At 47.0% G+C, this 13,781-nt stretch overlaps 1 protein-coding gene across 2 annotated transcripts in view; it reads right to left on the bottom strand.

The window, feature by feature from the left end:
• Positions 1 to 7,563, bottom strand: part of wnt3 (wingless-type MMTV integration site family, member 3) — a 21,072-nt gene extending 13,509 nt beyond the window's left edge. For both annotated transcript variants that reach the window (XR_013130013.1, XM_076999916.1), the window contains exon 1: positions 7,142 to 7,563. Coding sequence is in view for 1 of the 2 variants with exons in the window: in XM_076999916.1 (XP_076856031.1) it covers positions 7,142 to 7,221 (80 nt within the window). In the remaining variant the exon portion in view is untranslated. The remainder of the gene's footprint in view (positions 1 to 7,141) is intronic.
• Between the last annotated feature and the right edge of the window lie 6,218 nt (positions 7,564 to 13,781).

Here is a 13,781-nt window from a genome sequence, read left to right as displayed (position 1 = left end):
GAGTGAGTAAGTAAGCAGGAGATTGAGTGAATGAATGAGTGAGTGAGTGAGTGAGCAGGTGAATGAGTGAGTGAGTGAGTGAGTGAGTGAGTGAGTGAGTGAGTGAGTGAGTGAGTGAGTGAGTGAGTGAGTGAGTGAGCGAATATGTGAGCGAGCAGGAAGCTTGCTGGGGGATGGGGCTTCACAGTACAAGGTGAAAAACACAATCTCTAAACTTCACTCATTGTGTTGCAGGTTACATTAACAAAAATACATTTGATTTACAGTTCAAGAGCACCAAACCCGGGCCCTTACACCAGGCCCCTTACACCAGGCCCCTTACACCAGGCCCTTTACACCAGGCCCCTGACACCAGGCCCCTGACACCAGGCCCCTGACACCAGGCCCCTTACACCAGGCCCCTTACACCAGGCCCCTGACACCAGGCCCCTGACACCAGGCCCCTGACACCAGGCCCCTGACACCAGGCTGATGTGGGCCGTCAGCTCTGGGGATGGCGATGCGCTCCAGGCTCAGTGAGAGGTTCGGCCTGCCCAAACTGCACCCTTGTCGGCCCAGGGAAGCGGTCTCCCCATCATGCCTGACTGACCCTGGAGAAGGCGGGGCAGAAGTGTGTGGTTTAAACCTCACACTCTCACCACACGCATGTGGCAGAATGAATTTCCTCACCCAGAGGAGGAGCTTCAGCAGAGAGAGGCTGTCAGAAGGCGTGGCCTGCTTATGTTCCAACAGTCACACAATTTTCCTATGCACTTTCACTATAGAGTTTGTCTTAGTGTTGTAGTGACAGGATGTTTTACAGGCGATATGTTACAGATTTTGGGACAGGGTGTATGCCAGTCTGTGTTGCAGGTTAGGCTGCCAATTGTGCTGTCGACTGTTATATTGTGTTGTAAGTTATATTGCAGGCTGTCTTGCGGTCTCTGTTACAGACTGTGATACAAGCTGTGTGATAGGTTAAGCCGCTACAAGCTGTGTGATTGAGTTACAGGCTGTGTTACAGGCTGTGTTACAGGGTGAGTTACAGGCTGTGTTACAGGCTGTGGTGTGGAATAGCATTGCCCAGGCTTGACTATTAGAGTGGTCAGTGAGACGTCTGGGATCTGGATAACTGATCATGAGTTAACGTTCATATTGGACTGGCTCATATAGGACTGGCTCATATAGGACTGGCTCATATAGGCCTCTAACCACTCAGGGCTCATACGCTTTAAACCCTAGGTTTCATCTCTGGGTTTAATTCCTGGGTTTTGATCACATCTGGGATGATGGTTAAACCATCAGATGTTGATTAGCCAGGACACAGAGTGGCCGGCTTGAAGCTATGACAGAGCATGTGACTACCTGCTCTCTGTGCCTGAGTCTCTGGTCAGTGTGCGGCTCACTTACTTATGTCCACTCCTGTCTTGCTCACATACTTAGTTTCTGTGTCCTCTGTGTGTGTGTGTGTGTGTGTGTGTGTGAGGATGACCTGAGAGATAACCCTGGGAGGTCTAGATGATGCACGGGGTGCAGGTGGAGTCAGTCATCATCAGCCCCTGAATGGGCATCTGTAAGATTGTTACTGACCTGCACCACTCCTCAGGCCCAAGTGTGTGAGCTTACGTGTGTGTGTGTGTGTGTGTGCTGGAATGTATTCTCAGATATTTCATTCTTTATCTTTTGTCTATTCCTATATCAGAGAGATTACTCAAGAATATAGTCCAGTGTCCATGTGTCTGTTCAACCAATTTACAGTGGAAATGGGCTGTAAGTGTGGATTAGTGATCCAGCCAAAATGCAGTGAATCCAGCCAACCCCGTTACTGATCCAGCCAACCCCGTTAACGTAAGGCGTGCATTACCCTACGACAGTCGTTAAACCTGCGTCTTTCATCCCCAGGCTTGTGGAGCTAATATCTGTGCGTGTTAATCCCTCCTCTCCTGCACGCAGGGCTCTTTCTGCACCTCAGTATGCAGATAAGCGGCTCAGTGCCTGTGAGGCGTCTGAGAGCTTTACCCCGCCGAGCTTTTCACCCGCTCCCTGCTGCCACCCCACTCTCCACATCCCTCCTTATTGATACCCAACCAATAAGTCTGGAGAATAGCCGTCTTTTATTGTGGCCTATCTGTTTGCGTTCAGCCTCCCTCTCTTAAGTGGCCCGGCCGCTCCCCGAGCATCCTTGATCCTTTTCACACCGGTTTGCAGACAGAGGATTTGCCTACGTTAAGTATCATTAAAGTGGGTCCCGCTGGCTGTTGTGCAGGGCGAGTTGGGAGGATAATCACATTCCTGAAACCCAGAGATGAGACCTAGAGTCTCTTCAAGGGCAGCAGGAGCAGGTCAGAATCCCCCTGACTTATCCAGGCTATCTCAATCGCTTTCACATTTCTATGGGAAAAAAATTAAAATTGCAACTTGTAAAACTCTCTCCCTCTCTCAGTCTCTGTTTCTTTCTTTCTCTCTATCTCTATCTCTGTTTCTCACTCTGTCTGTCTGTCTCTCTCTCTCTCTTTCATTCTCTCTCTCTTTCTCTCATATTTTCTTTCTTTTGTCTTCTCTCATACATGAAGACAGATTATTTGACTTCCTTTAATTCTCCTGTTATATATGTTGTACAATGAGACAGTTTTGGACTGAAGGACAAGTTAGCACATTTGCTAAACTGCTTATATTATACTGACATTACATATTAAAGTAAGAATAAAAGATAGTCTTGTATAATATCTTTTGTTGCAAGTTATTTAGTCTATAATATAAGATAATTACATAGATTCATGAAGCACTGCATCTCATATGAAATGCTATTAGCTCCAGTTCACTGTTTTGTCGTGAATGTTGCCTTAGTCGGTTTACAGACACTAAGAAGACAGACATGCTCTCAGGTCAAGCCCTGACTTGATTCTCTTGGGTCAGCTTCCTCTGTTTGGTTGTGTGGTAGTTCTGCACTAATTGTGATTGATAACAGATGACTGATCGTTTCAGAGGCCAGCTGGATTGGAGCTTCTAGCAGTTTCGAGGTGCTGTTGTGGGAGAAAGCCATGAATGTTCCTGTCTGTCTGGTATTTGGAGACATTTGGAATGACTGCTTGATTGAGCGCTGGCGTGAAGGTTCACTCTGCAGTCGTAGAGATGAACTTAATTAGGTAGTTCATCTGTGTCGTTGAGACAGTCTGCTCTGAGTTTACACTGCATGATTTTAATATATATTTTCCCCTGGTTATAAATATTTATTTAGAAAGACAATAGTCAGATAATTCAGGTATGCACAAATTATCCTCAGGAATAATGTATTACTTTGTAATTCATTCATCAAAGAATAACACAAGTCTTATACTCAACAAACAATTGATAGCTTAGAGGACGTTTATGTTTCAGTTACTGGTATCACTTCACAAAATCCATTCCCACATTAGCCAGTCTGTCTCAGTCACTGGTATCATCCATTTCCAAATCACAATGCATTGTAAATTGACTCCAGCATCCTAATAATTTGGGTCTGGTCTGACAACAGTCAATTACACCCTGTCCCATCTTGCACGTATGCAATTCCGCTGCAAAGCCTCAGATAAAGGATTTGTGTAGCATTAAAACCATCAACTCTATGCACCGTTCAGACTGAGACTATGGGTGTGGATGTGGGTGTACATGAGGGTTGCGTAGACATTTCTCACTCACCATCTCATTGCATAAACAGTGTCACGTAAGATTGCATGGCAGATGAAATCTAAATTACTAACAACTCACTGCATCTGAATTAAGTGCAAAACAGATGAACTTCACAGTGCAGAACGAAGACTCAACAGGTCACATGTTAGAAGGTGCTGGTGCTGATCCAGTCATGAACCATGTATATGATCTTTTTGTACAATTTTAGGAATTTTGTGGCTGGGGAGAGACACCATTTAATAAATCCTAAACGTTTACATTCTCTGAATTTAATACTGTATATTCATTTGCATAAGGTCTCAATGCTTTTGAAAAATAGCAAAAATAGCAAAAAATGTTTGTATTTTATGAAATATAGGCTTTGACGTTATTCAGGCATGTCCAACATTTTGAGGGCTCCTTTAACACTAGATTACCTCACAGACTTCCCATACCACACTCACACATCACTCACACACACACATCACATACCCCACTCACTCATGCACCCCAACCATACACCACACACCACACTCACACACACACACCACACACCACACTCACTCACACACATCACATACCCCACTCACTCACGCACCCAACCATACACCACACACTCACACACACACACCACACACCACACTCACTCACACACATCACATACCCCACTCACACACGCACCCAACCATACACCACACACCACACTCACTCACACACATCACATACCCCACTCACTCACGCACCCCAACCATACACCACACACCACACTCACTCACACACATCACATACCCCACTCACTCACGCACCCCAACCATACACCACACACCACACTCACTCACACACATCACATACCCCACTCACTCACGCACCCCAACCATACACCACACACCACACTCACTCACACACATCACATACCCCACTCACTCACGCACCCAACCATACACCACACACCACACTCACACACACACACCACACACCACACTCACTCACACACATCACATACCCCACTCACTCACACACCCCAACCATACACCACACACCACACTCACACACACCACACTCACTCATGCACCCCAACCATACACCACACACCACACTCACTCACACACATCACATACCCCACTCACTCATACACCCCAACCATACACCACACACCACACTCACTCACACACATCACATACCCACTCACGCACCCCAACCATACACCACACACCACACTCACTCACACACATCACATACCCCACTCACTCATGCACCCCAACCATACACCACACACCACACTCCCACACACACATCACATACTCCACTCACTCACGCACCCCAACCACACACCACACACCACACTCACACACACACACATCACACACCCCAGTCACTCATGCACCCCAATCATCATACACCACACACCACACTCACTCACACACATCACATACTCCACTCACTCACGCACCCCAACCACACACCACACACCACACTCACACACACACACACACACACACACATCACATACCCCACTCACTCACGCACCCCAACCACACACCACACTCACACACACACACACACACACACACACACACACACACACACACACACATCACATACCTCAGTCACTCACACACCGCAACCATACACCACACTCACACATAACACTCACTCACACACATCACATACCCCACACACCACACTCACACACATTCCACCCATATACCACACTCCCTCAAACACCTCAGGAGAGCTGACAGAAAACCTTATTCTCCAGCACCTGCTCACTCACCTGCAGCCAGGTACCTCCCCTCTCTCTCCCTCTCTCTCTTTGACTGTCTTCTATCTATCCCTCACTCCCCCTCTCTCTCTCTCTCCCCATCCCTCTCTATCTCTCTCTTTCTCTATCCCTCTCTCCCTCTCTGTCTCTATCCCTCTCTCACTCCCCCTCTGTTTCTCTCTTCCTCTCTTTCTCCATCTTCTCAGTCCATCTCCCTTGCTCTCTCCCTCCTTCCACATCTCGCCTCTCTCCCCCACCCTATTTACTCTCTACCTCCATCTCCCTCACTTTCTCACTCTCTCTCTTTCTTTCTAGATCACATGTCTCTCACTCTCATGTTTCATTTCCCACTTCATCTGTGTCACCCACAACACAGAGATATCACTGTTGTCTTGTGTTATGTTGGCTGGGCTTGCGGTTGTCATTGCTGATCGTTGTGGCGGTGGGCGTGCACAGCTGGTAGCGGCCTCACTGCTGTACCTTACTGCTGTGTGTGTGTGTGTGTGTGTGTGTGTGTGTGTGTGTGTACATGTGTATGTGTTTGGCAGTTCTTGCTCAGTAAAGAAATCAGAAGAAGATGCTGATGGTTTGGAATAACACAGGAGTGAGGATCACATGCTAACTGGGACCTCTAAGGCACATTAATCCTGACACGTATTATATTGTGAGCCAGTCAGGCTTTTGTCATACACCTACGCAAATATTTTCACAAAAAAATAACAAAAACACTGGTAGGTTCAATAGCACACACCGACCCCCGGGAGCCATTCATCTGACAATGCATTGTGTTAGAGACTGCCAGAGATTTTGTCATCTGCACAGATATTTAAGCAAAAATCTCATGAGAACAGAAACATATACAGAATATGGCCATGTACATATCTTCTGTTTGTTAATATTAAATATGATGCTTCTGTTAAGGGAAAACTATGGTAAATATCTCAAGTATGTTGTATACAAGTATGTGGTATCCAAGGGTTGTTCATCATTAGCCTGATGAACAATACCATACATGAAACTAGTAAACCATTTGGTCATGGATCCACATTAATGGTTTATTCTACAAATTCAGATATGTAATGCTCTAAAATATGAAGGTTACCTATTAAACCAGCTCCTGGAACTCTACATCCTACTGCAAATCTTTTTTAATTGTGTTTTTTTTTTTTAACCTTTTCCTGTAGTCATGATAAATTCTCAACACGGCTCATACATTTTTTGTTTTACATGTTTACATTTGCATACATATACTGTAGGTTTGAGAGGCAAAATATAGGAGTAGAATTCTAACCGTGGAGCACTGATGGATGTGGTGAGTTCCACTGAGATAGTTGACATCCAGAACGTAGAGAGACAGAAGAAAGGGGGACCACTGATACCTCTTTCAGCAGCCCTCGCACGGCTGGGTGTGCAACTCCACGCCGGTACGACACGCAGCCTCTCTGCCTGCTCTCCCTCCGCTCAGCTCTGACCAAACCTCCGCTCCTTCACATCGTACCTACAGCCTCACGAAGTTACACTTTTTTTGCCCCACACCCTTCGTATGTAGGCGAGTCATTGGGGGGAGACACTGAACGGCAGCACAGAGACAGGGCTGCCCGCTCTGCTACCTCGGAAGCTGAGCTCAAGATTCCTGAGACTGAGCAGAAAACATTTTTTTTCCACGCAGTCAACTGAAAATGATCAGTGACCACTGTTCTCTCTCTGCTGCAGGAGTAAGTGATGTAGAAAGTGAAGACTTTAGCTACTCACCACCAGATAGGATAGCCTCCCAGCACCCGACAACTGGACAACCACATGCACATTAGATATCCAACAAGGTACAAATCCATGAGGTATGTCTCGTGTGGATGGAAATGTCTATTGATCAGTACATAGGATTTCCAGAGACAGGGAAAAAAATTTAATCCCCATAGATCTTAAGGAAAAGCTTGTTTCAAATTTTTTAAATCTAAAATAAAACAAGGAAAGATCCTCTTGGTTTATTTAATTTTCTGAAGTGAAGATAGAAAAGAGTGTGTGTCTCCCAGTAGTTAAGGGAGTAAATGTCTCACACACTCACACACACACTCTTACTCGTCCTCTCTAACCCTCCCTCTCTCTGAGGTTCTTCCCTAAGGTACATATCTTCTTCTCTCCCCACTTTATTCCCCCTCAGGATGTCTCATCCACAGGGCCAATATTAGAGGGAGAGAAAGAGGGTGAGAGAGAGAGGGGGTAGAGAAGGAGAGAGAGAGAGAGAGAGAGAGAGAGAGAGAGAGAGAGAGAGAAAGAAAGAAAGAAGATGAGCGAGGTTTGGAGATGTCAGCTGGCAAGCCAATCACAGAGCATGGCCTTAGGTTACGCAAAAAGAAAAAAAATTATTATTCCTGCCCATCTGTCAATCACCCACCACCCCCTGGTTATGTAGCAGAGAGAGAGAGAGAGAGAGAGAGAGAGAGAGAGAGAGAGAGAGAGAGGGAGAGGGAGAGAGAGAGGGAGAGAGGAGGGAACATATAAGAATGAAATTATGGCAATGACTGAGTTTGAGAAAGGTATATTTGTCCCATAAAGATGTGTGAATGTTAATGAGTTTAAATATGTGTGTAAATGTAAAGGAGACTTTAAATACGTGTGTAAATACGTGTGTAAGTACATGAATGTAAATCAATAGGAGACTTTAAGTATATGTGTGAGTGTAAAGGAAACTTTAAGTACACGTACGTGAATGTAAAGGAAACAATAAATGCGTGTGTGAATGTCAAAGATACTTTAAGTACGTGTGTGTGAATCTGAAGGAGATTTTAAGTACATATGTGTAAATGTAAAGGAGATTTTAAGTACATATGTGTAAATGTAAAGGAGATTTTAAGTACATGTGTGTGAATGTAAATGAGATTTTAACTACATGTATTGACTAAGGCCTTGTTGTTCTCCATTATGTTGCATTCTCTTTTTATAGTACCTTGTGTAAGTAAGTAAGTAAGTAAAATTTTATTTATATAGCACCTTTTCAAGTCAACCTACAAAGTGCTTCACAAAAGTAGTAATAAAATACAATAATAATTAAATAAATTCCAATCGATTTCAAAAAATAAAAAGATGGCTTACAAACTCAAACCCACAATTTGAGTACATTTGTGTATAGATTTACTGATCCTGATATGTACACACACACACACACACACACACACACACACACACCTATACAGGGAGGTGGATGTTGAAGCCCCTCCCTGTATGAGGACGGGACACAAAGGGGACACAATAAAGTAATAAAAGTTGGCAACAGGGCTGTCCTGCAGGTGCCCCCCCCACCTCTGGTGGCCCAAGTGTGGCATTTTACACACACACACACACACACACACACACACACACACACACACACACACACACACACACAACCCCGGGGCCAGGGCCTGGTGCTGCGTGAACACACCGCACTTAAACGCTTCTCAGCCTGCGGTCCGCCAGCACACCTACCGTCTCACAGCTACAGGTTTTGTCATCACAGCTCAGATCAGGTTTGAAATTGAACCTGTAAACATGTGATTCCTTGGTGCAGAATAAATCAGGGGTAATGGATATTTTGCCATTGACGTACATGTGTTTGGCTGGCCCTGGGCATGCCAATGACCTCAAATTGTATCTGTTTTGTCAGCTACTTATCAATAACGTCACGGCTTGTCATTGAGCTGATAACGCAAACTTCCCTTACAACTCCCTTCAAAGGAGTAGAGAGGTCCTCTTTTGATCCCGGAGCTGATACAGCTGAGTCTCAGACTGAGGTTCTCTGTGTGTCTGCATCTGCTGGGTGTTGCTGGCTCACTGAACCAATGTGGTTAAGGGCAGCAGAGTGGTCCTGTGTGGTGAGACCCCAGCAGGGAGCTGTGCTATGTGTTGGCAGTTCAGGGAGAGAGAGAGAGAGAGGAGAGAGAGAGAGAGAGAGAGAGAGAGAGAGAGAGAGAGAGAGAGAGAGAGAGAGAGAGAGAGAGAGAGAGAGAGAGAATGCTTTGACCGCAGCCTAAAGGTCACTTTCCCAATGCCCCACATTCTTCCCCACACTGCCTTTATTCTGCACATCAAAAGGGCCTGAGCTATAGCTGCCTGTGGATGATCTTCTGCTACTAGGGTGGGGGTGAGAGTAATCACTGCTACTAGGGTGGAGGTGATGGTAATCACTGCTACTAGGGTGGGGGTGAGAATAATCACTGCTACTAGGGTGGAGGTGAGAGTAATCACTGCTACTAAGGTGGGGGTGAGAATAATCACTGCTACTAGGGTGGAGGTGAGGGTAATCACTGCAACTAGGGTGGAGGTGATGGTAATAACTGCTACTAGGGTGGGGGTGAGAATAATCACTGCTACTAGGGTGGAGGTGAGGGTAATCACTGCAACTATGGTGGAGGTGATGGTAATCACTGCTACTAGGGTGGGGGTGAGAATAATCACTGCTACTAGGGTGGAGGTGAGGGTAATCACTGCAACTAGGGTGGAGGTGAGAGTAATCACTGCTACTAGGGTGGAGGTGAGGGTAATCACTGCAACTAGGGTGGAGGTGATGGTAATCACTGCAACTAGGGTGGAGGTGAGAGTAATCACTGCAACTAGGGTGGAGGTGAGAGTAATCACTGCTACTAGGGTGGGGGTGAGAGTAATCACTGCTACTAGGGTGTAGGTGAGGGTAATCACTGCAAATAGGGTGGAGGTGATGGTAATAACTGCTACTAGGGTGGGGGTGAGAATAATCACTGCTACTAGGGTGGAGGTGAGGGTAATCACTGCTACTAGGGTGGAGGTGAGGGTAATCACTGCAACTAGGGTGGAGGTGATGGTAATCACTGCTACTAGGGTGGAGGTAAGAGTAATCACTGCTACTAGGGTGGAGGTGATGGTAATCACTGCTACTAGGGTGGAGGTGAGAGTAATCACTGCAACTAGGGTGGGGGTGAGAGTAATCACTGCTACTAGGGTGGGGGTGAGAGTAATCACTGCTACTAGGATGGAGGTGAGAGTAATCACTGCAACTAGGGTGGAGGTGATGGTAATCACTGCTACTAGGGTGGAGGTAAGAGTAATCACTGCTACTAGGGTGGAGGTGATGGTAATCACTGCTACTAGGATGGAGGTGAGAGTAATCACTGCAACTAGGGTGGGGGTGAGAGTAATCACTGCTACTAGGGTGGGGGTGAGAGTAATCACTGCTACTAGGATGGAGGTGAGAGTAATCACTGCTACTAGGGTGGAGGTGATGGTAATCACTGCTACTAGGATGGAGGTGAGAGTAATCACTGCAACTAGGGTGGGGGTGAGAGTAATCACTGCTACTAGGGTGGGGGTGAGAGTAATCACTGCTACTAGGATGGAGGTGAGAGTAATCACTGCAACTAGGGTGGGGGTGAGAATAATCACTGCTACTAGGGTGGAGGTGAGGGTAATCACTGCTACTAGGATGGAGGTGAGAGTAATCACTGCAACTAGGGTGGGGGTGAGGGTAATCACTGCTACTAGGGTGGAGGTGAGGGTAATCACTGCTGCTAGGGTGGAGGTGAGGGTAATCACTGCAACTAGGGTGGGGGTGAGAGTAATCACTGCTACTAGGGTGGAGGTGAGGGTAATCACTGCAACTAGGGTGGGGGTGAGAGTAATCACTGCTACTAGGGTGGGGGTGAGAGTAATCACTGCTACTAGGGTGGGGGTGAGAGTAATCACTGCTACTAGGGTGGGGGTGAGGGTAATCACTGCTACTAGGGTGGGGGTGAGGGTAATCACTGCTGCTAGGGTGGGGGTGAGAGTAATCACTGCTACTAGGGTGGAGGTGAGGGTAATCACTGCAAGTAGGGTGGGGGTGAGGGTAATCACTGGGTGTGTGTGGGGGAGAGGGGGGGTGAGGGTCATCACTGGGGTGGGTGGAGTGAGGGTCATCACTGGGGTGGGTGGGGTGAGGGTCATCACTGCTTCTGAGGGAAGGTTAGGCGTTAACCTCTGGCCACACCACACGCTGGACGATCACATCTCTGTGGTGTCATGATGCAGTAGCTGCAGATGAGAATCAATATAAAACAGGAAGGCTGTGTGTGTGCATGTGTGTTTCTGCACGTGTGTGTATATATACGTGTTATACGTGTGTGTATGCATGTATGTGTGTGCTGTGTGCATGTATTCGTGAACATGTGCATGTGTATGTGTGTGAGACATAGAGATATTCCTAACAGAGAGTGCAGGTCTGCTTTTCATCAGATGTGCTGTCCTGTGTTATGCTGCTGTTTTCCGAGTAGGCCGAGATCAGCGGTTCACCAGAGCAGCCAGCATTCCTGGCGAGTGACAGTGAGGGTCCCGAGTGCCAGAGTCCTGGGAGAACGTGACAGGACTGTGATTCTCTCACGCCTGTATCCCGCACTTCACGTCTCCACAACATCGCAACCCTCCACCACTGCAGAAGGGGTCCAGCACCGGGACGCATCTCCCAGAATTGGACCGCCCAGGCCAGGCTGAACTCGATGCACCCCCAGCGCGACACTGCGCTTCAACTCTGCTGAGGAACAGAGGAAACCTGCCTTCTCCTATCAACTGCACTTAATCAATAGCCAGGAGTGGCCGTCCCAGCATGGAAATGAGAAGCTGACTGATCCTTCAGGCCTGTCACTGAGAACAGAGAGACAGGGATGACCTCTGACCCTGGGGTCAGGGGGCCCTCGTCCTCCCTCATTTAGCTGTGTTTGTGGACACTCCTGCCTTTAATCAGACGAGGGCTAATACATCACTGGCCACACTCCAGGACAACCCCCGCAGGATGGGAAAAGAAGGGGCTAGAAATCCCTCGTTTAGCTTTTAGGATCCAATATTCATCGCTGCTGTTTGTTCGAGGTGGCGAAAGTCGAAGACGAGGTGTAATGTCAAAGTATGAAAGAATAATGACTGTGGGTCTCGCTGACATTACAAGGCTGCCAGTTAACTAGGCATGAACACTATGGTGTTTATGTATAAAATGAGAAAAGTATGCGATATGTTTTGGCCTGTGGGGAATTATTCAGATGTTTGAACTATCTGTGAGTAAGGGTGTGTGCTGTGTGTGTGTTTGTAAATGTGTGTAAATGAGTGCATATGTGTGTGTGTGTGTGTGTGTGTATGTGTATGTGTGTGTGTGTGTGTGAGAGAGAGAGAGAGAATATGTTTATTTTTGTTTATAAACACATATATGTATTAGTCTGTGTATGTGGTGTATCCATATAGGAGGCGTACAGAGGACCCCTGTGGTGCAGGTTTCTACGGCGACCCTGGGCAAAGCGTAACCAGGTCCCGCCCTTTCCACCGCCTCAGCAGCCCCATCAACACACACACACACACACACACACACACACACACACACACACACACACTCAATACGGACGGTGTGGCCGGACATAGGCAACCAATAAAACCTGGATTAGTAGGGCATCCACACACTGCAACACAGTGAGAAAGTTTCTTAACCGGCGTGACCCGCCTTCTCCTCCTCCGTGCTGCTCCTCCTCCGTGCATCTCCTCTGTCGTTCTCTCTCTCTCTCTCCTCCTTTTGTATTCGTTCCTCTCCCCTCCTCTTCCTCTGACCTCTTTCTCCTAAGAATTTCATTATTTGTTATTTCCACATGGAGGATAAAGAGGATCTGATGAATTAGCTTGTTCCTGCAGTTGTATGGGAAGTCTGCTTAACACTCTGTACCCATAATCCCCTTCTCCTTTCTGGAGTCCGTGTTCTCCCCTCAGTCCTGCCACCCCGTAAAACACAATACATTGCAGCTAATGTATGTAAGTGTACGTATGTCTGTATGTGTGTGTTTCTATGCTTGCTTGTGTTTGTGCATTGTGTGTGTGTGTGTGTGTGTGTGTGTGTGTGTGTGTGAAGGGCAGTGTTATGTATCAGCAGGTGTTAGTGTGCACAACATCGCAAAATCAACAATGAGCTGTGAACCAGTAAAAACAAACAAACATGGTGTGTATGTATTGGTGTCAGGGTGTCTAAATGAGTGTGCAGGTTCTAGAAGGTTCTAGATGGCTGCAAGGAAGCCCTTTAGGAGACAGCTGCAGGTCTCTACACCAGCACCATGTCCTGGAAATGGGGGCATGTGGATAATATCACTGCTTTTGTCCCTACTTTGTAAGCTGGGGACAAAGACTCGTCTCTCCCCTTCCATCCCCCCAAACAAACCTTTTTCATTAGGGCAGCAAACACTTTCTCCTTCTCCTGCCAGACGCCGGGTGTGGAGGCCACCGTTGGTGAGCCCAGCATCTCCACTGGCTTGATGCTCCTCAGGACCCTGTTCTGCTCTCCGGCCACAGAGCTGCTTAATTAAACCTCACTTAAGCCGGACAATACACTTTCGAGCAGGTCTGGGCTTGGTGGGTCTCTCCATGGGCCAACCCCGAGTATTCA

This window comes from Brachyhypopomus gauderio, chromosome 3 (genome assembly GCF_052324685.1).
Source record: "Brachyhypopomus gauderio isolate BG-103 chromosome 3, BGAUD_0.2, whole genome shotgun sequence".
Classification (NCBI taxonomy): Eukaryota; Metazoa; Chordata; class Actinopteri; order Gymnotiformes; family Hypopomidae; genus Brachyhypopomus; species Brachyhypopomus gauderio.
Note: the sequence above shows the minus strand (reverse complement) of the source record. Positions and strands in the feature narration are given on the sequence as shown.